Raw genomic sequence first — 23,876 nt, forward strand, 5'->3', positions numbered from 1 at the left:
TAACTGGCCTCTTTACTAATTAGTTCTGAAAATTTTTCAATTCCTTTGATTTTCCATGAACAGGATTATTATCATCAAAATGACTGTTTCCTCCTTTGTGGTATTTACAACATGTGCCTTTTCTTTGACTAATTGGCTTTGACCAAAATTTTTAAAACAATAGAAACTAACAGTGGTAATGGTAGATTTCTTTGCCTCATTCTTAACCTTCAAAGGAATGATCTAATCCTCTTCTGACATTTGCTAATTGCTATCTTTATGAACTTGTTTCATCTCTTGGAGCTGTAACTATAGATTTTTTGAATAAATTTTATACAACCATATGCTTAAAAACTAGACAACACACCACAGTGGCAAGCCTGAGGGTACTTTACAATACCAGACACTGGTCTATCATTAGTCACAAGTAAGTATGGCTCTAGAGCAGAGAACACTAAATCAGAAATAAGGAAATTTCTTTCTGTTCCTGATTTTCCTACAGATTTTACTCAACTTTTTATATTCACAAGATCACAATATAATTTCTATGTGTCCAATATGTAAGTTAATAAAAATTAATAAAGTATTAAAGTTATAATCTCAAAAGATGTATTTTTAAAATACCACATAAAAGAATAGATGAAAATATTTTATCATATATGTTTATGGAATTCAAAACTTGTAACATTAGATCTCTAATTACATTCTAGTATATACTATTTATCCCCTGCACCTTTTTTTATATGAAATATATATAAGATACAGCAAGAAAGAAAACTATATAATCTTACCACTATTTGGATTTTGTTTTTGTTTTCATTGAAGTTCAATTTGCCAACATATAGTATAACACCCAGTGCTTATCCATCAAGTGCCCTCCTCAGTGCCCATCACCCGGTTACTCCATCCCCGCCCCACCTCCCCTTCACAACCCTTTGTTCATTTCCCAGGGTTAGGAGTCTCTCATGGTTTGTCTCCCTCTCTAATTTTTCCCACTCATTTTCCCTCCTTTCCCTTATAATCTTTATCACTGTGTAATCATCATATGGTTTCACTCATACAGGGAATATAAGATTTTTTAAAGTTAGTTTTTGAGCTGTTTTTTCTTCCATTAACCTAGCCTACAATATATTCATGTACTGAGACTCAGGACTTTATCCTCTTAGCAATATTACCAAGAGAACTCAAGATTTTCTTACAAGGGAAAGTGCAACATTACTGTTTTAGGGATATATTTCTGCAATTATTAATTTTTACTGAAAGTACTGTATAGAGACAATACAAGTTGTGTGGAGGACTCCAAATGTGGAAAGGAAAAAGCATGGGAAACATTAAGGTCTTCCCTTCTGGTTCCTGAATGAAAATGTGCAAAGGAACAAACTCATGAAGAACCTTCTGTTCTGGGTCAGAACCCATAAGGCATCTCAGGAACCATGGTCCCACCTCTCACTTTACAGGCAGGACACTGGGCATCCACAGGGATCATGTGGTTTGTCCAAGGGGACAGCCTAGGTCCAAACCTAGATCTGTTCTCCTAAACTAGTCACCTTTCATTCCACCTTGCTTCTTCCCTGGAAGTCTTTGAGAAGCACAGAGTCCCCCCAATTTCTGTGTTCAGCACACACCCACTCACACACCCATTCCCCCACTGGCCTCTGGAAGTTGCTCACAGGGAACCTCAACTAGTAAGTACATACTTCCAATGGGTTACCATGCACTGGAGGCAGCTGCACTCAGCTTCCTGTTGATATTTGGCAAAGGGAGCATCATAGACAATTTAGATTCTAGTCACTGCCAGTTCCTATTGTAGGACCTCAATGATAGACTCTCCTGATCCTTAGACTCGAGCTTCACCTGGACCAAGTGTAGCTTTCTCCAGAAGACCCCAGAGCAACATTTAGTGCCTTCTGCCCTAGTATGCATCATAGGATGAGGACATCAGAGTTAAGTTCCAGCCCTGGGAACATGACTAAACTACCCTGGGATGGTGATAAAAGTCATCTCTCCCCACACCGCCCCCAACATCAACCTCTCCCTTTAAGGAGTGATCATGATCACCTGGATGATACCTAAGGTGCTAGTGTGGACATTCTGGGCTTCTGTGATGGTAAACAAGGAACAGATTGCAAAGGACATGTGGAGAAGGGAGCCAATGCTGTGCACAAAGGTACCCAAGCGATATAAAAAACTTTCCAAAAGGAACATATATTCCCTGCAAAGTAACCAGTCTCTAGCCAGTGAGCACATCTTTCCTCAACTGTAATAAAAAATGGAAAGACCGGGATTACTTCTCATGTACTTTCAGAGCCACTGATAGACACAAACTAATAGCAGCTGCTTGAAACACTGCTCCTTAACCTCTGGCTTAATTAGCATATCTATCAGTGAAACCATTTTGACAGGCTCCATCCAGGCTCATTTGCCTTACTGGTGGCAACCTTACTGGTGGCAACAGAAGTCTCCTATGTCAGCACCAACTTTAGAGGCCCACCTTGGGGCTGACAGTACCCAAGATGTGTTAGCATTTTTCATTTTCTAATCAAAGGCGTCAAAGTAAATAGGTGTTGGCAGTTGACAGCTGAGGCTGTCTGTGGTGTCAACTCCCTGGTGCAGAGTTTCCAATAAAGAGTACTGGGAAAGGGATTCAAGCCTCAGATTTCTGTCAGAGTGGCCATGGTAGGAGATGCTGGGGTAGTCGCTTTCCTGTCACACATGTGGCAAGGGCAAGAGGTAGGGGTGTGGAGACTTTACTGGGTCTTCCAGCAAACCCGTAGAGAGGGTGTATGCATACATGTGTATGTCCGTTTGTAAACACACAGACACACATACACATACAAGAATACGAGTGAGGATCCCTGTATTACTGCTATCACATTTTTTATAGCTAATTCTAAAAACTGAGGAATGTGTATTAGGGGAGAGGCAGCATCTGCTAGTACTTAGCTCCCTGTCTCTTCAGCACACCACCAGGGCAGTTACCCACAGATGCGAGCAGGGCAACCTTCCTGCTCTTGCAGTTGCTTGTAGCCCTCCATTACCACACACAGGTGGTAAGAGTGATGGGGCCCTGTGCTTGTTCAGGCCAAGGAAGAGCATGCTTAACTGGAAGTCCCTTTGAGTGGCAGCAGGGAGATGAAACATGCTGTGGCCATAATATCCACGTGTCTGTCAGAGAAATCCATCCATCTTTACCTCAGACATATATTAAGAAGCTATATAAACAAAAGATTATAAACTATTTCATTCTTTGCCCACAGAAACTCCAATACACAGAAAGAGAAAAAGCACTCAAATTAGAGAAAACATCATGGACACAGTAAAGAAATGCTTTTGTGTAGAAAAGAAGAGTGAGTTTTTCAGAACTTATTGAAGAAGTAACACTTCTTAGCAATACTGTGGCAAAATACTTTGCTCTGAGTCAACTTTAAATAGGTACATAAATAAACAATACACTAAGGGCCTTGATAGAGGAACAAAATTGCTATGTCTTAGCTATACTGGGAAAGGGTTCTCACCAGTTCCTTAGGGAAGAAGAACTAGACTTTTATATCAAAACTAACCACATATAATTTATTGTATATATTTAGGATAAAAATAATACATAGTAAATTCATCTAATCCTATCTTATGTGTTTAATTATTCTATGACAACATATCCCTGTTGTCTTCACAAAGTTCTGAATTACTTAAAAAAGTGAATATCTGAACCGAACCCCACACAGCCTTAGCACAGCAGAGATGCTGGGCGTCAGCCAGCCAGGTGTATAGCCAGACTTATGGGAGTCTGTCCCACATTTATATATGCCTTGGTATACAGTTCAAAATAACACATTATTCATAGATACCTATACATTAAGACAGCAATGACTCCGTAACAATCCTATAATGCCTGCTTGATCTGGTTTATGCTCTATTCTGTTACAGCCCCACAACCGTTCCACAGAATAGATACACACCCTGTTGTTCAGCTTAACATTATGAGACTTTTATTTTAGAGTCATTTGAGCGAGTGTTGAATATCACCAAGCACAAATGCCTCATTTTACTGCTGTGAGGCCCAAACCAGTTAAGTGGCTTGCATTAGACCACACAGTTATTTAGTAAGAGAGCTGAGACTAGGGTGCCGTAACCCCAGCTACCTGTTCAGGTCTCTGTACATGTCACTATCCTGCTAGTTAAAGGGGACAAGAAAACCACAATTAAATAAATGTTCATATATAATTATAAAAGATAAAAAGTTACCAAAGATACATTATTTTCAGTGTAAACAATCTTTCCAACATTTCAACCAGTTTTCCTTTTGTGTGTGTGTGTGTGTGTGTGTGTGTGTGTGTGTGTGATTTTTTACACGACTGACTAAATTTAAAGGAAAATAAAGAACAATACTTGGTCTTATGACTCTGGTTATTGGTTACCCTGAAGCATGTGGCTGGTAGGCATGCAGCCTGGTCAAAATCATCCTTACATAACACAGTCAGAAAGAAACGTTCAATACCAATGTCAAATTCACAAGTGCATACATTGCACAAGGACATTCAAATTCCCGTTGGGAAATTTATTCTACTGAAATCACCAAAGGAACCAGAACTGTCTCACATAAAACCTACATACATTCAACTGTGTAAGAACATTCAACAAAATATGTCAGTTTAGCACCTAAAAGTTATCACAGTCACCAGATAGAAATTTTGATACCTATTGGTTGAATAGACACATAATAACATCAGTAATAGCCTTAATGGGATCTAGACACTCTTAATAATATCTACAATATTCATTTAAGCTGGTGGTACTTGCTAGCAGATAAGAATCTATACTTCATTTATACTGTATGTTTCTCTTGTATTTTGTCTTATTTTCAATTCAGGCTGCTCTCGTTCAAGAATATACAATGCAAGGTGCCTAAAATGATATAATTGTTCTATTATCTGCATAGGAAATTCCACAGGGTGAGATCTGCATTTCACAGAAATGAAGTTCTCTCTTTATCTATAAGCACCCACTTAAGAATTTTTTTCTGACCAGCTGAACAGTATTTCATCACTAGCCCAGCATCAACCTTACTTGAAAATACAAATGTCTGCGTCTCAAGAGATCCAAAAAGCCGCCCGACCCTTGGGCTTTTTTTTTTTTTTTTTTTTTTTTTTTTTAAAGCTCTCACTGTGTCTCCACCTTGTGAGGAGGCAGGGCAGGAAAGCAATTGAACAGGAAGTCTTCAAGAAGGCCAGAAAAAGGCTGATGGAGCCCTGACAGTCCTGAATCCCCACCACAGATACATTACTATCTGTGCCTCATTCCCCTCATCTTCCCTCCTTACCCTCCTCTTCCACTTCCCTTTGACTTCATATGTTTATCTTCCCCATCCCCTTTCTCCTTCTAGTTTGGATACTAACTCTTTCTAGATACAGTGGGATTAGATTAATCCATTTATATTCCATGAAAGTATTTTAAACAAAATGTTAGATTATACATACTCTATTTTGTACATTAAGATAATGACTCTGATCCTCATCACTATGGATTATTTATTCCATCTTCTATGACCCATCTTACAATCAGTGGTACGAACATACATCTCCAAACAACCAGTCATGGGTACAGGCAGCATTTATGGTTCTAGAAGAGTCTCCTCAGCCCTAACTTCTATATAAGACTAAAGGGATTAAGTAGGAGATCTTCATTAGTCATTACGAATTTTAAAGATGCTATGATCAGGGATCCCTGGGTGGCGCAGCGGTTTGGTGCCTGCCTTTGGCCCAGGGCGCGATCCTGGAGACCCGGGATCGAATCCCACGTCAGGCTCCCGGTGCATGGAGCCTGCTTCTCCCTCTGCCTGTGTCTCTGCCTCATTCTCTCTCTCTCTCTCTGTGACTATCACAAATAAATAAAAATTAAAAAAAAAATTTAAAGATGCTATGATCAGAAATGTTATTATATCTTTTATAAAATCCAAAGTGATAATATAATCTAGAATTGTGCTGTCCAATAGGACAGCCACTAACCATGTGGCTATTTAAAGTCATTAAAATTAAAGAAAATTTAGAAGTCAGTTCCTCAGTTACACTAGCTGTATTTCAATGGTTCAGTATCCCATATTACAAGCAGCTACTGTACCAGGAACACAGATACTGAGCATTTCATCATCATAGAAAGATCTACAATGTTCTAGAGACATAGGAGGGCCCTATTACAAATGTGCAACTAAGAAAATGCCTTTTTTGGCAATAATCATTAGGATTTTTAATTTTAGAAGATGACTTTACCCTTTTGACCACAGTAGTGAATTTTGTCTCCAGTTCTTAAGCCAACTGGACATATTTGCAATAAGGCCAGTGATTTCCATTGTCCTCCATAGAGTCTCTTAGGGGTTGGTGCAGCAAGACTAAATGGGAAAGGGGAGAAAGGGCTGGAGGCACCTACGTTTCCAAGGAGTTGTATTTAAATAGCAGTTTATGGCTCAAAGCTCCTGAGAAACATCATATATTCTCTCTGGAATCTGGTTTGCTCTAACTTATAGTATACTAGGGACAACCCACCGGAGATAAGTGTAATCCACCACATCACTGGAGACAGGCCTAAAGTCTGGTAGATTGTTTCCAGGATAAATCGTGTTCTCCAGTCTCCAATTGGCCTTTACACAGCCCTGCAATTCTCCCTTCACTTCTTATTGACTCATACTGTATGGCTCCAGGTAACCACTCTATGCCTTTCTACTTTATGAAATCCCAATTCCATCATGTTTGATCTTTGCAAAAACCCTACTTTGTAATTGCCTGGGACAAATGTAGCCACCTGATGTGAACTCCCTGAATCTCCTTCCTCCTATCCAGTATTTCTCTACACTCATCCTTTCACCCCTTTCTGTCTGTCTTCATGGCTACCCTTCTGAACTTATATTTGATGGCATTCCCTCCTGCTTGCTCCAGGAATTGCTCCATCTATCATCCTCACTTGCTTTTATCTTTAATGGCTTCTTCATCCCTGGAACCTTCCTCTTGGATCATAAACATTCTTATCTGTACTTTAAAAAGGGGAGAGGCGGGCAAAACTAAACACAAAACAACTTTCTCTGCTGAGTCTTTTTATTCTACCAAACATCCTCACATTCATTTGTTTTCTCCATCTTCACCTGCCTTACCCACTTATAACCTGATTCCTGCCTCCATACATCTTGTTCAAACTAACATCAAGGCTCCCAGTGACCTTCTAATCACTAATTTGTTCCCAGTCCTCTCCACTCCTCTGTAGTGCAGACTGCATTGACTGACCATCTCCTTTCCATAAATGTCTCTCCTCCCTGGGCTTTCCTGATGCTCCTCCTTCCTCGCTGACCATGTCTTCTCTGGTTATATTCCCTGCTCCTGATCTAGACAGGCACACTCTGCACATGTCGCAACCCCCTTCCCATCTTGGGCTACTTGCCCTCCCCAGTGAGGCCAGTCATGGCTCCCAATATCACTTATTTTCCACAGCTGCTCCCCTCAATGTCAGTGCAATATGTCTGTAAGTCTGCTGGATGGATTTATATGAATGCTTTTCTGGGACTCTGACATGAGGACAGTCCCTCAGACCCTGGTCTTGAGCTCACAATTCTGCAAGGAATACCCTCATCCTCATCCTTCCAGTCACCCCTCCCTCACAGGTATTCTTGACCTGTCAGTTCTGACTCTCTTACATTAGGCCCTTTCTTTCCATCCCTACCACTGTCTCCTACCACAGGCTCCCACTAACCCCCTCCTCCCAACTGCTGCCTGTTATGGAAGCCAGAGAACCCACTGACATCATGAAATTTATTCTCTTTCTCACTGAAGGCAGAAGGAATTATCAATCTGTGACCCCTGTCTGCTGCCTTAAGGAAGATATTACAAGGATCTTTATGAACCTTCCCAGAAGACAGTCTGTGCGTGTTATGGCAATACAAAAAAGTGTGTACCGTTGGAAAAGTTCCTGTAAGAAGTCAGTATCAGTCCAAAAGTTATGCTCAGTTGCTTTTTACTGTTTCTTCTCTGTCACTGTCCCTAGTGGAATTAGAATCGTGCTGGAATGTTACCTCTGACCTACCGTTTTTGTGAAAGCTAAAAGCAATAAAAGGTATGAAAACATCTGCACCCACACTTCCCATCTCCTGTAGCCCCTGACTCGTAATCCAAGATGCACAGCATTAGGCAGAGTGCAAGGGCAAGAAGGGGACTTCCAAGAAACTTATAGCCCTCCATTTTATAGTTAAAAAGCAGGGCAGTAAGACCTTTGAGCTGCTCTCTGTTTGTTAGTGTTCTGAAATTTCTATCTCATATGACAGGGAAAAAATAGCAAAAGTAAGGTCTGGCCAGAAGGAAAGCATCTCTAATTTTGGCAGTGCTAAGATCACTCGTCCCCAGGCTCCCTTGTCCAAATGACTTGGCTCACAATTATCATAGTAATTGTTCTCAAATACACTTCTGATTATGCATCACTAAAGAATCATAAATGACTCCATAGTTTTAACAGAATGAAGTCACAGGATCCTAGCTATTGAGAGCCAAAAGTGGTCAATTCATTTAATTGAATCTCTTCCAACTTTATAATAAAAATCTAAGTCCAGTGAGGTTAACTGACTTTCCCCCATATTATTCTATTACCATAAGTGCTGATTTTGATGCATATTATACATGCAAGTGTGGGATATTTCTTATCTTGATCCCTTTTCCATAGTTCAAAGTATCTATTTTTCATTAAATATCTTGAATAAGCTAGAATATGCTAGACTCTGGCACTTATAAACCTTTGAGGGACAATGTGATTTCTAACAGTGTAGCCCACATATATGAGTCTAGGTGGATAAACTAGGTGTTACGAAGGCAATGAAGAAAATATTTTCACTTACAGGCAATGCAACATAGTACTCAGAAGAATCAAGTCCTTCTGTGTAAATGAGTGTGAAGGAAGCAAAGAAAGAAGAAAAAAAACTGAATGTGTGGGAAGAATCTGAAAAATTAACAGCAAGATTCAGTGAAAATGATTTCATTTCTTCCTTATACAGAATACTTTAAATTACATAATTACAGATTACAGGGAAATAGATATTTAAATCCATCGGTGACATGTGTTTGACTTCCTCATTTCTAGAGAAAACTCAAAAGCTTATTTTGGTTTTTGTTCTCACTCTTCTCTTTTCCCCACCCACCTAAATTGGACTGAGATATTTGACAAAGTAAAACCCAAGTACAATGGAAATTAGACTAGCAAAATGAGAAGCTGTAGCTGCATGAAACTCTTTACACACTACAAAATCAAATGTTCCCACTTTTTCCTACAGACATTAGAAAGGGACAGAAATAAAATCAGATCCAACTCTCAGTTTCTATTTTGAGCAGAAGTTTTAAATGCCATCAGCTTCGATTAATGTGCTATGTATTAGTCACCTTGCACAGAAATATGTTTCATTTAAAGGGAACCCAACTGAATGTATTTCCTAAAATGATAACATGCTGAGGGCATGGCAAAACTGTTTTAGATAAAGAAAACAAAACATGGCTTTGCTTGCATGTATTTTATAAATTTCCAAACAGTTTGAAGTTTATAGCCCAAAAGAGAACTCCATGAAAATCTACCAATCAACTTCTCAAACTGCACCTTCATGTTGCATAAATGAGATATTTCCTCTTAATGTTCAGAGAAGTATTCAATATATATGACAGAGGGAATTATAAAAATTTAGAAATGGAAATAGACATCATTGCCCTGACATATATTATCATTACCACTTTCCTTACCCCATGCCAGATACAGTTAATCTATCATGCTCATTTTTCCTACTCAGCTTTCAAATCCTTCTCCATATAAACTTTATACACATGGCCAATGAATGGAAATGGGGTTGAACCATTGTCATTATGACTGTGCCTGACCCTTTTCTGAGCACTCTGCATTCATTAATTCCATTAAATATTCCCAATCTCTCAGTAGTGTTTTACACTTATTTTTATTTATTTATTCTTATTTTACAATAAGAAAACAGAGGCACAGAGAGATTAAGTAACTTGCGCAAAGTCACCTAGCTAGTAAATGGCAAAGGCAGGATGCAAACCCAGGCAGCCTTCGTCCAGACAACCATATCCTTCACCACTATGCCATATAGTCTCTTAAGAAATGAAAGCCAGTACAGAGAGAAAATGAGATTTTATTTTAATTTTCTTTTCTGGAAATGTCCAAACATACAAATAAAAGTAAAGTAAGTACTATAATAAACTCTCATAGCTCCATCAACCAGCTTCAAGGATTATAAAAAATTTACTTATCTTTTTTCATCTTTTTTTTTGAGGGGGCAGTGCCAGATTATTTTACAGCAAATCCAGAAGAACACCACCGTTACTTAAAATGTGGAATAATTAGCTCTGAAGAAACGGTGCAGTAGTGCTGAGATAGCCAGGAGAGAATGTAAAGGGCATGAGGGTTTTCCTCACTCCCAACTCAGGAGGGTTAGGTGTTCCCTGTTTTTTTTTTTTTTTTTTTTTTTTAAGATTTTATTTATTTATTCATGAGAGACACACAGAAAGAGAGAGAGAGAGAGAGAGAGAGAGAGAGAGAAAGGCAGAGGGAGAAGCAGGCTCCATGCAGGAGCCCAACGTGGGACTCAATTCTGGGTCTCTTGGATCAAGCCCTGGGCTGAAGGCGGCACTAAAATGCTGAGCCACCCAGGCTGCCCTCCCTCTTTCACATACCTCCTTCCCCTCCCCACCCACCAAATGCCATGCAATCTTCAGCCATAGCCTGACTCACAGTTCCCTACATGGATTTATTCTCCCCATTGGGTCCTAACTTTGCAAGAATGAGATCTTGGTGTTCTGGTCACAATAGCTGCAGCACTGAGCTCTGCACTTACCCAACAACAGATGCTAAAAGAGGGCTGGATTAGGGAAGGGAAATGGACAATCTGATGGTCATGAAACCAGACAGCCAAAAAAAATGAGACCATTCAACTACCATATCCTCCTACCATAATCCTACCATTTCATCCCTCAAATTTCAGTTTATCTTACTTTCAACCAAAAATGGTCAATTTTAAAATAAAACAAAAGACATTCACATTCTAATCCCATCTCTGGGTGGACATGATCATTATCTGAGTGTTCTGAAAAGGAATTTACAATGTCAATAAGGCTTAATCTCAAACAGGCAAGAGCTTCTCTGAAATCTGACCTCTCAGGTCCGTTTGGGTTCCTTTTTCCATGAATAAAAAATGACACCCTCTTTGCCAAAGGAACATGAGATAGATTAACAGCTGTTTTGGTAAGAGTTATTAATAATACTTCTTGGCAACTCTGAACTTACTTAGAATTCATCTCAGATACAGAAAATCAAATGTATTATTTATGTAAATGTATTTTATGGTATTCATGAGCATGAATGCTGAAGTTAACATTACAAAAAGCTTTCACATTAACCCTTATTTTCATTGATTAACCTTCCAAAAAGGCTAGTTATTTTCCATTTCAGATTATTATCCCCCAAACCCAAATCCTATTCGATAATTAAAAGAACATCTACTTATTTAAGTATTAAAATAAGATATAGGGACGCCTGGGTGGCTCAGCGGTTGAGCATCTGCCTTCAGCTCAGGGTGTGATCCTGGGTCCAGGGATCGAGTCCCACATCAGGCTCCCTGCGAGGAGCCTACTTATCCCTCTACCTATGTCTCTGCCTCTCTCTCTGTGTCTCTCATAAATAATAAAATCTTATTAAAAAATAAAATAAGAAATAAAACTCCAGAATTTAATGAATGTATCTTTTCTCTCTAATTGAGGGGTCTGATTTTGACAACTTTGAAAAGCCATGAAAAGCCTCAATGGTAGTGCTTTAGGCCAATTCTTTTTATTTTTTAAAGATTTTATTTATTTATTCATGAGATAAATTCTCAGGGGTCTCTCTTGTTTCATACTCTTACATAAGAGAAACTGTAAAAAAAATTTCTATTGGGAAAGGATTTCTCTTGAAACTCTATTACTGTAAAGGACATGCTAGATAGCATGAGGGATATTAAAATTATTAAAAGACATAGCACTTCTCCTTGAAGAGCTTACAATCCGTAGGGGAAACAGAGCATAGAAACAAACCAGGACAATCAGACAGTATATGATAATCCACAAAAGTGATGTGAGCAAGGAACACTGGAGTTACCCCCAAAAAAAGACTGCTTTGGGTTCACAGATGAAGGAAGTTTTTTAGAGGAAGTGGCATTTGAATTGTACCTGGAAATGGCAGGATGTACAGAGAAATTTGGTTGGGAATAGGAGGACGGTGTTACAGAGATGAACGGTTAACACAAAGAACACAAAGGCAGGAAAGCACAAAGCCCTCAGAGAGAAAAGCAAACAATTCTGGTTGGCCAGTTGAGGGTGTATGTACATGAGGGGATGGGATGTGGGAGTGGTGAGAAGGGAACCCTAAAACCATGCCCTGGAATATCCAGTAAGGAACTGAAGCAAGCACAGGGGCACCATGAAACAATTAAAACAGGGTAAAAGGGAAAATTATCTCGGACCATGTACTTAAGAATTACAGAGTAGGGATCCCTGGGTGGCGCAGTGGTTTGGCGCCTGCCTTTGGCCGAGGGCACGATCCTGGAGACCCGGGATCGAATCCCACATCGGGCTCCCAGTGCATGGAGCCTGCTTCTCCCTCTGCCTGTGTCTCTGCCTCTCTCTCTCTCTCTCTCTCTGTGACTATCATAAATAAATAAGAAATTTAAAAAAAAAAAAAAAAAGAATTACAGAGTACTAGAGCACCTGGGTGTCTCCATGGTTGAAACAACCTTTGGCTCAGGTTGTGATCCAGGATCCTCGGATCAAGTCCTGCATCAGGTTCCTCACATGGAGCCTGCTTTTCCCTCTGCCTGTGTCTCTGCCTCTCTCTCTCTGTGTCCCCGTGAGTAAACACATAAAATCTTTTTAAAAAATTAAAAAAAAAGGAATTACGGAATACTTAGGAATGGTTTAGGTGAGAGGTACTACAGATTTAAACTAAGATGAGAAGAAAGAGTACATGAGAGAGTGAGAACCGACCAGATTTGATCACTGACTAGAAAGGGAGGCAAAAAGAAGGTGAGAGGCAATGTTGATCCTAAAAGTTCCAGCCTCACTAGCCAGATCACAGACATCATTCACAGGTAGAGCAACTGTGAGAGGAAGTGTTGGTTTGTAAAAGATAATAAAAGATTCATTTGGGGTAAATGTTCAGTTTGAGGCAACTTGGGGTCAGTCTGCTGGGGATGTCTGGCATGTGAAACGGGTGAGTAGTTCCAGAGAGAGGAAGGGGCTGCAGCTATGGAGGTGGTAGTACGTCCAAAGTGCTAAGAGATGAAAGTATGGATAGGATGAGCAAGGGGAAGCTTAAAGAATTGGAAGAGATGCATTGTGAGAACAAACCTTGGGGAGCTCAATCACACCAGCTGTACAGAAGACAGATGATACAATGATGAACTGGCAGGCTGTACCAGAAATGGCAACCCCTCACATTCAGGAGGTTTTCTGGCTGCACCAACAGCTCCCCTACAAACGATCTCCCAGAGCCCATCTCCGCTTCCCAAAATATAACCCCACTGAGAAACTCCCTGATCACCCGCATCAGAAATTAACCCCCCACCCCAAACCAGGAACATCTTTCCAGCTTTGTATCGTTTTTAAGGCTGTGGGCACATATATCCTTGTGCCATGGTTATTTATACAAGGCCACCTCTCTGTCCACCTCCTCAGCTGCATTCCTACTCCCCAACCACTCTACTACCTCCCTGCACCCAGGGCAGAGGGCAGATTCTATATCCAAAAGGTGAGAGCCATGTCCGGGGGGGGCTGGGGGTCTCCCCTCTCCATGCTTACTGTTATCTGCCCCTGAGGACCCAGGAAAACTTCATGGAGAGAATTGTAAGTAAGCCAAAGTCACCCAGGAAACACCAAGTTCCTAATGAATCTCTGAAAAGTGCCCTAAATATAGCATGCTTTGTTCACTGTGGACACTGTTCAGACTGTTTATAGGCACATGAGTATCTAAAAATATGAGCTGCACACTTCTAAACAGTTCCTTATTATAGTCATATCTCACATTTTGAGACATCTATTGTGCCACATTATAATTCCTAATTACTGTAGTATTCCTAAAATGAATCCTATTTGAACATACCGTTTGAAGAAAGATCAATGTTCCAAGAAGGAAAAAGGAACCAATGCTGATAATCATGCTAGCTGTTTCGATGAGCTAAACCAACAAAGCTTTCCTCCTAGGGTTTGATCTATGGACTTTCAGCTCTTTCAAGAACTGCATATTTTACTTACTCCTTATCATCAAAGCATCATCTCTCCACTAAAGAACAGAAACAAAATTATTCTTGACATTAAATCTAATAACAAGTATAACCAGAATGGTTAATGGTACTAAGATATCAACTCAAATATGTGAGGAGGTTTTCTGTGGTTCATTGGTGAAGTACATATTTTACATACAGTTAGGTAGCGGATAATTACAAAACAATTCTAAGTACTGTGGTTTTTTTAAATAGAAAAAAATTCTAAACATATATTACTTTTATTTTTTTCTTGTCAAGTTTTTATTTATTTAGTTACTCAAATTTTTCTTTAAATGTGAATTAATTAACATACAGTGCAATATTGGTTTCTGGAGTAAAACTGTGACTCATCACTTACACACAACACCCAATGTTCATCACAATGAGTGCCCATCTCCCATCTAGCCCATCTCCCACCCACCTCCCTCCGTCAACCCTCAGTTTGTTCTCTATAGTTAAGAGTCTCTTATGGTTTGCTTCCCTCTCTCCCTGACTTTATATGTTCATCTATTCTGTTTCTTAAATTCACATATAAATATAATCCCATGGTATTTGTCTTTCTCTGACTGACTGACTTCACTTAGCATAATACACTCTAGCTATATCCATGTCCTTGAGAATGGCAAAACTTTATTCTTTTTGATGGCTGAGTAATATTCCTGTGTGTGTCTGTGTGTGTGTCTGTGTGTGTACCACATCTTCTTTATACATTCACTGGTTGATGGACATTTCCATAGTTCAGTTATTCTTGATAATGCTGCTATAAACATTGGGGTACATGTACCCCTCCGAATGTATGTTTTTGTATCCTTTGGGTAGATACCTAGTAGTGCAATTGCTGGACCACAGGGTAGCTCTATTTTTAAATTTTTGAGGAACCTCCATACTGTTCTCCAGAGTAGCTGCACCAGTTTGCATTCCCACCAACAGTGTAAGAGGGTTCTCCTTTCTCTGCATCTTCATCAACCCCTGTTGTTTTTTGTGTTATTAATTTTAGCCATTCTGATAGGTGTAAGGTAGTAGCTCATCATGGTTTTGATTTGTGTTTCCCTAATGATGAGTGATGCTGAGCATCCTCTCATGTGTCTATTAGCCGTCAAGATGTTTTCTTTGGAAAAGTGTATATTCTGTCTTCTGCCCATTTCTTGACAGGATTATTTGTTTTTTGGGTGTTGAGTTTGATAAGTTCTTCATAGATTTTGGATACTAACCCTTTATCAGATATGTCATTTGAAAATAATTTCTCCCATTCTGTAAGTTGCCTTTTAGTTTGTTGATTATTTCCTTTGTTGTGCAGAAGCTTTTTATCTTAATGAAATCCCAATAGTTCATTTTTTGCCTTTGTTTCCCTTGCCTCTGGAGATGTGTCTAGTAAAAAGCTGCTATGGCCAAGATCAAAGAAGTTGTTGTCTATGTTCTCCTCTAGGATTTTGATGGATTCCTGTCTTACATTTAGGTTTTTCTCATCCATTTTGAATTTATTTTTGTGTATGATGTAAGAAAGTGGTCCGGTTTCATTCTTCTGCATGTGGCTGTCCAGTTTTCCCAACACCATTTATTGAAGAGACTATTAGATATTCTTTCCTGCTTTGTCAAAAATTAGTTGACCTCATAGATGTGGGTCCATTTTTGAGTCTTCTATTCTGCTCCATTGATCTATATATGTCTGTTTTTGTGCCAGTACTACACTGTTTTGATTACAGCTTTGTAATAAAGATTGAAGTTGGAACCATAATGCCTCCAGCCTTGCTTTTCTTTTTCTTTTTTAAAGATTTATTTAAACGTGAGATCCCACAAGCCTGAGATGACGACCTGAGCTGAAATCAAGAATCCAATGCTTAACTGACTGACCCGTGCAGGCATTCCTGCTTTTCTTTTTCAAGAATTGCTTTGGCTATTCGGGATCTTTTGTGGTTTCATACAAATTTTAGGATTATTGTTCTAGCTCTGTGAAAAATGTTGATGGTATGTTGACAGGAATTGCATTAAATGTGTAAATTATTCTGGGTAGTATATACATGTTAACATTTGTTCTTCCAATACATGAGTATGGAATGCTTTTTTCATTTGTTTGTGTCCTCTTCAATTTCTTTCATAAGTGTTGTATAGTTTTAGAGTACAGATCTTTTACCACTTTGGTTAGGTTTATTCCTAGGTATCTTATTCTTTTTGGTGTGAATACATATTACCCTTACTATGATGTCTTTAACTTAAGACTTATTTTCCCCGGCATGTTATGGCTCTTTTGGGTGCTCAGAGTGTCCCTGTCTAGTGTCCTTTGAAGCAGAGGTAAAGAAGAAATGCCCTAAATACACCTGGAATTATTCTGTCCACAACTGTCAGATCTCCTTTAGCAAAAGTTGATGCTGTGGGAACAAAGCTCAATTCATCTTGACATTATTATTTTTTTTTTTAAGAAACCAAGGCTTTGACATCTTCCTTAGAAAGATACATCCCATATGAGATTTTTTTTTTTTTAAATCACTCATGCTCCCTCTGAAAGAGAAACAAGCCACTGGGAATTTTACTACTAAAAAGGATGACAAATAGTTGCTCCTGTATTTAAAAACCTTCAGACTGTCAATATGTACACACAGATCTGAGTTACACATTTGCAAATAGTTCTTTATTATATACACATTTCAGATTTTGAGACATCTACTGTGACACAATGTAATCTGTAATGACAATGATATTCCTAAAATGAACCCAGTGTAAAAGCAGCTCAGAGATGCAGTACTTTCAGGAAACCACGTGAGCAAAAAACCTCTCAGAAACTGCTTACAAATACATCAAGACAAAGGAAAATGTAATGTATTATTATTAGGAATAACTAGGTAGAGCAAAATCTAGGACTATAAAGGTACAAATGTGCTGCACCTCATCTCTCCAAACCCAAGAAAGGATCAAGAAAGAGCACGCTCAGGGAAAGGAAATTGAAAAAAATAATATAAATCAATCTCATTTTCAAACTCTACCCTCGACACTCCATCTTGTTCTCTCTCTCTTTCACTCACTCACTACTTCAGCCTGATTCAACTACTGTAATCCCTCCCAAAGAGCCTGCCACAGGAAAACCTCTAAGACTTTCCTGGCCCTCCGGCAAGTTCTTGCTAAACTAACCAAGATCTGAGGTACCAGGGCTTCAGATCCAATAACAATGACTTTGAAGTTGACAGGCTGAGATGGGCTTTGGTCATTAAAGGCTCAGCTGAATGGGGCAGCCTCCAGATCTTCTTTAGGAACAGCAGCTGTCTGTGACTTGCTCTGAGACTATTAATTCATGCTTTGAAATACAGCTTACAACATCAGTCTCAGGAACCAGGCTAAGAGTAGCACCATTCAGCTAATGGGGACCTTTCTGGGCAGAGTTGAAGAAGCTCAGTTGTCCTTTTCTATTTTTAGCATCATTTGGTTGACTTTTAGAAATCCAGCCAAGTGCTCCACCAAAATGAAGGCATTACAGATAATCCCAGGTAATTTAAAAGGATTCTCACCACCACTATTTAATACATAGTTTGTTTCATGCAACACCTGTTTTGGATCTTTCTTTGACTTCTTACATAGAATCCATGGAGCAAAGGGCTCCTGGTCTCAGTCCCTGGATAAGTCATTTTCTAGATTTAAAAGTCTTTTTTCTAACATTTAAACTTCTCATAACTGAAAAAAATGATAGGGCCAAACAGGCTTTTTTTTTTTTTCCTTCAGTAGATGCTTTTCTAAAGTCTTAACAATGGTAGATGAGGGTAGTCAAATCAAATCTTTCCTACACAAAGAAATCAAATTAGTACACCCACATGCTGATCCACCCAGTGTGGCCCAAGGGGCAAATCCCTGCAAGGGCACAGCACACCGGCGCCGCCCACTTACGGTTGGCCGGCCGGCTCTGCTCTGGCTGCGCGCTGTCCACAGACTGGGTGCTGGAGACCGAGGACACACTGGAGCTCCGCACGAAGCCAAAGGCTGCCAGCTTGGCTGCTGGGAGGCGCGAGTATCCGGGAGGACGAAGTCCAGATTTTGGCAGATTGGATTTTGCAGCATTTGAACCAGAGGCTTTCTTTAAATCTGCTATAATGAATCCAAACCAAACCAAAAAAAAAAAAAAAAACAGGTTGACAACAAGATATGAAATACATGGACTATAAATATTAATCTAGCTCTATCATAAACAGACCACAGTTAATCTTGCAGGGTGTGCTTCAGCACATTCACAATACAATTTTGTAAGAAAGACTCCTCGTTGTGGGCTGGGAGCTTCAGAGAACTCAAGTATGAGGAGAAGCAGCAGGCAGATGACACAAGAACAGACAACTAGCCCTATTATTATGTGACCATAAATAAAGGTATGCGGTGATTAGGAAGCTGGATGGAATGAACACTTACCGTTGTAACTTACCCTAGAATTGTGAAATTGACACACATCCTTAAAATCTGACATACAATAATGGGCAAAGAGCCCTTGTGGCAAATATTCATCAACAATTATAAACAATATGTGATAATTCATGGAAGCATGTACAAGGAATCATTTTGCTAACATTCTGTTGGTTGTAGGAAAAAGGTGAGGACAAGCTGAGGAGCTGGCCAGGCTGAAATCCAGTCTCTGTTATTTACTAGCTGTATAACCTTGGGCACCTGACCCAATACTTTAGAACTACAGTTTTGTCTCATAAAAGGACTGGTGATGATAAAACTGGCCTCAAAGATTTAATATAAGTATTACTGCTTGTAACAGAACTTTATAGATGCTCCAATTAACACTAAGATTTTTTTCTCCTTTCTCCATGATTTGGTTTTATGTTGAACTAAAATTCAAAAGTAAACCAAACTTCAGAATTAGTTCCCAGATATGTGCAAAGCCAGCTAATTTTGAAATAATAAAACATCACACTATGTTGTCTGAACCAGGCTCTATTCATGGTAATCTCCACACCCTAAGAAGTCTTTCAATACATAATGTTATCACACACAAATGCTCTTTAATATTCCTTAAAAGGAAAAAGGTCTAGGTTTCTTAATAATCTGTATAATTGTCCTAGTCAAGCCATTTAGCAACTTTCACCTGCTATATTTACTGTGAGTGCATATATACAGATCCTTCAGCAGTGTTCCTCACTCTTTATTATCTACTGAAAGATTAAACAAGTTGTAGACTAATAACTAAAAAAAAAGCCATTCATTTTTTTTTAAAAAATTGATGCCTAGAAATCAATGAAGAATCTACATCAGAAATAAATCTATGTCTGAAAATCTGTGAAGAACGAATAGATCCAAACTGATCCAATGGTGCCTCTTTCTCTACTAGGAGTTCTCCCTAAGAGTGAAGCTGTAGCCAGTTGTACATCCAGATGAAAGTGGAATATGCACAACTATAGTTTCTTGATTTCTGGGTCAAGACTGGGAGGAGGAGGAATCAAGTGAGGCAGAGGGAAGAGGAAGGAGGGAACAGGGATCTGGGCTGTAATATTCCCAATTCAGTTCTGTCCTTATGCTTGGGAAAAAATGCTCAAATATGATGAGAAATGATCACTGTTTAATAAGTAGTAATGGCCCTTCTATATCAGCAATTAAATGTCAGGTCAATGCCTTCAAATGTTGTTCTATCATTTCACTTACTTTTAGATAATATCCCCAGAACAATGGAAGTATCCCCATATATCAGATACATTTTCTTTTTTTTTTCAGATACATTTTCCAAATAAGTCTACACCAACTCAATTTTGGATAGTGCCTGTAAAACAGTGAAAGTTGCTAAAAAGTCAGATGTTATTTCAATAAGTATACACTAAATCCATCACATTTTAATACTAATTTCAGTTATGTATAACTTCTTTCCCAAACCAGTTAATCAATAACTGACTTAAGATTACAGAAAAACAAGTGAGAAGAATATGAATACATTTTTTTCTAGAAAGAAACCCCATATTTCAGAATGACAAGAAGATCAGAATTCCTAAAGAACACCTTGACATGTAGTAAACATTCATTTAATATTTATTGAAGAATGAAAATTAGATGCTCCTGGGTGGCTCAGTCAGTTGAGCATTCAATTCTTGATATTGGCTCAGGTCATGATCTCAGGGTAGTGGTATCGAGCTTCATATTGGGCTCCACACTTAATACAGAATCTGCTTAAGATTCTTTCCCTCTCCCTCTACTCTTCCTCCTGCTTTGGAACTCATGTATGTGTGCTCTATCTTAAACAAACAAATAAACTCCTTTAAAAATGAAAACTAAATTTATTAAATCATTACATAAGACAACAAAGGCACTGAAAATGTTCAAAGAGGAAATTATCCTATTCCACCCTTACCTATATTTAATGATTGCTGGTGTCATTGGCAGAAAGGTAGCATGGAACACGTGGAGAGGGAACTCAACAACACAGGACCCCAAGTATACATGAAGTCAGTCTCTGACTTCTGCGCTTTCACCTTCCCTTATTCCAGCTTTCCCTTTTAATAAACTCACACATTGTGTGTATGTATGTGTGTGTGTGTGTGTGTGTGTGTGTAGGCTACTTGTGGGAGTCTTACCCCAATTCTCTGTGTACATAATTCTTCTAAATTTAATCTATACATCAAGTTATTATCCAATGGTCTCTTTCTATGAGATATATCTCACAAATAGTTTACATATCTTTGGGGTAAAAACATCAACAGGAGATGCCATATCATCCTTGGAAAGGTACTCTTCAGCATTACATTCAGCTGCTCTGACTGAATGTGCCTCAATTTAATCTTAATTTCTCATAAAAGGAATCTAATTATTAAAATGTGCACTCTACAACTTCTCAAGTGCAACATATCAGAAGAATATTTTTTTTTCAAGTACGTAGTGTCCTTGGGCTATTCAAAAATACAGATTTTGGGCAGCCCTGGTGACTCAGCGGTTTAGCGCCACCTTCGGCCCAGGGTGAGATCCTGGAGACACTGGGATCGAGTCCTGCGTTGGGGCTCCCTGCATGGAGCCTGCTTCTCCCTCTGCCTGTGTCTCTGCCTCTCTCTCTCTCTTTGTCTCTCATGCATAAATAAATAAAATCTTTAAATACATATATATATATATATATATATATATATATATATATATATATGTATGTATATTGATGGAAATAGCATATCAAGGTGTACAGGAAGTCCTCCCTAAACAAATGATAACAATGTTAAATAAAACTGAGCAGACACATAAGAGAGACATCTTCTGTGATGGTCGCATGAAGAGCTTCATGGACACTTTCTCCCGTGAAACAACCATAATTAGCAAAAATTATTTTTAAAACACAATAATCACTAAAAGTTTCTAGAAACTGTTTTAAGGGCATATAGGGGATAAAGAAACATTTATATATGAAAATATACTAAATCTCTGTAAGAATAGTCAAATTGGATGGCACTTGAGCCTGACTCATTCCTTTCCTACTCTGCAACCTTGTCCATCTCAGCATGATAAAAGCTCTACTCTGGGTGGTTATGACCAAGGCAACAGGATTTCTCTCCCCCTGGTCAAGAACTACCATCTCTCACTGGGAGAGGCAGGCCACCACCATTTCCCATCCCTATGCCCTCCTCCTAGGTCCACGTTGCAGAGACTGAATTACATGCAAGCAAGAGGCCAAGAGTTGAGGGAACCCTTCTTACGCAGCTCCAAGGAAGAGGGCAGAGGCAGTAACTACTCCAACCATAGCAAGCCAAAAATCCTGGGGCCCTAATCATTGTTGCCCTGTGTCCCTAGCGGTTCAATATCAGGAGAGGCAAAGGGAGACGAACAGAAGCTACTGCCCCTGCCTAGTACCCACCTGTAAATCAGGATTGTCACTCCTCGAGGAACAGATCACTGTCCACCACACCCCCTACTAGAGTCATAACTAAGAGATCTGCCCAAGGGTAGAGGTAGGCCATAAGAATGAAAATCTCTGAAGCACTCTACAATGCCCACATTAAAAAAAGAAGAAAGATATTACATCAATAAAGTAATCTTCCATCTAATGACACTGAAGAAAGAAGAGCAAACTAAATGTAAGCATAAGGAAGGAAATAATAAATACTAGAATCATAATAAATAAAATGGAAAAGCAAAAGAGAGAGTCAGCAAAATCAAATTTGGTTTTTAGAAAGATCAACAAAGTCAACAAACCTTTTGTTACATTGACCAAGAAAAAAGAGAGAAGACTCAATTTGTTAAGTGAGGAATGCAACAGGGACATCATGACTAATCTTGCAAAAATAAAAATAATTATAAAGGAATATTATGAACAATCTAGTGAAATGAACACATTCCAGAAAAACACAAAGAGAAAAAAAAAGAAATAGAAAATTTGAATATATTTACAACAAGGAAATTGAATTAGACATCCAAAAAGTTCCCACAAAGAAAAGCCCAGACTCAAATGTCTTCAACAGAGAATCCTATCAAGCATTTAAAGAATTTATGCCAGTTCTTCACAAATTATTCCAGGGAAGGAGGAGAGAGGGAGACACAGAAATATTTTCAAACTCATGCTATGAGGTGTTCATTTGATAACCAAACCAGACAAAAATATCATGAAAAAAGAAAACTCTTACAGTACAAAATTTTCACCAAAATACAGCAAACAGAAACCAGAAACATATAAAAAGCATTATATACTATAAACAAGTGAGATTTACCCCAGGAATGAAAGATTGGTTTAACATAAAAATCAATGACCGATGCCATATGAATAGAACAAAGAACAACCACATGATCATCTCAATAGATGCAGAAAAATCACTTGACGACTTCCAAAGGTATTTAATGATAAAACACTAAACAAACTAGGAATAATAGAAAAATATCCTCAACCTGATAAGAGGATGGAAAAAAAAATCCATAGCTAACATCAGACTCAGTGGAAAAAGACTGAATGCTTCCCCCATAGATTGGGAACCAGACAAGAATGTCTGCTCTCATCACTTCTACTCAGTATTTTATGGAAGGTCCTAGTCAGGACAGTTGAGCAAGAAAATTAAAAGATATGATGATTGGAAACAAGAAGCAAAACAATCTGTAGATCACACAATCTTGTATATAGAAAACCCTATGAAATCTACTAAAAACTATTACAATGAATGAGTTCAATATACAAAAATCTATTGTATTTCTATATACTTGCAATAGCTAATCCAAAAATAAAATTAAGATTTAATTTACAATAGCACCAACAAGATAAAATATTTGGCAACTGTAGTAAAGGGCTGGACTCCCTTTTTTTTTTTTTTTTTTAATGTTTGATGGCTAACAGCTATCAAGTTTCAAACCGCATGCCCCATTTTACACTGCCCAGCCCCCTACTGCCCCATATCTGGGAAAGCAGATTAGAAAGCCCAGTACTGCCTCCTTTAGAGCTGGCAGGAAAGTCAAACTACACAAGCCCCTTCCCACTCCCTGACAACAATAAAATAAATTGAGTTAGTATCCTTCCCTTGCTCTCTCAAGTCATTTCACACGTTTGAGAGGCCTGCACTGCTCTCCCCAGTCACCTCAGTTATGTAAGTAATAAACTCCTCACAAACTGCTTTGTGTATGGCATCATCAGTCTTGACATCCAAACCAAATTTTGGTG

General features: G+C 38.8%; 1 protein-coding gene across 9 annotated transcripts in view; it reads right to left on the reverse strand.

Annotated features, from left to right (window-relative positions):
- Positions 1-23,876, reverse strand: part of MTUS2 (microtubule associated scaffold protein 2) — a 593,760-nt gene that overhangs the window by 320,486 nt on the left and 249,398 nt on the right. For 8 of the 9 annotated variants that reach the window (XM_077868253.1, XM_077868251.1, XM_077868248.1 and 5 more), the window contains one exon: positions 18,167-18,364. In XM_077868253.1, the coding sequence (XP_077724379.1) occupies positions 18,167-18,364 (198 nt within the window). The remainder of the gene's footprint in view (positions 1-18,166; positions 18,365-23,876) is intronic. The other variant, XM_077868252.1, reaches the window with a different exon arrangement.

This window comes from Canis aureus, chromosome 24, assembly GCF_053574225.1.
Source record: "Canis aureus isolate CA01 chromosome 24, VMU_Caureus_v.1.0, whole genome shotgun sequence".
Classification (NCBI taxonomy): domain Eukaryota; kingdom Metazoa; phylum Chordata; class Mammalia; order Carnivora; family Canidae; genus Canis; species Canis aureus.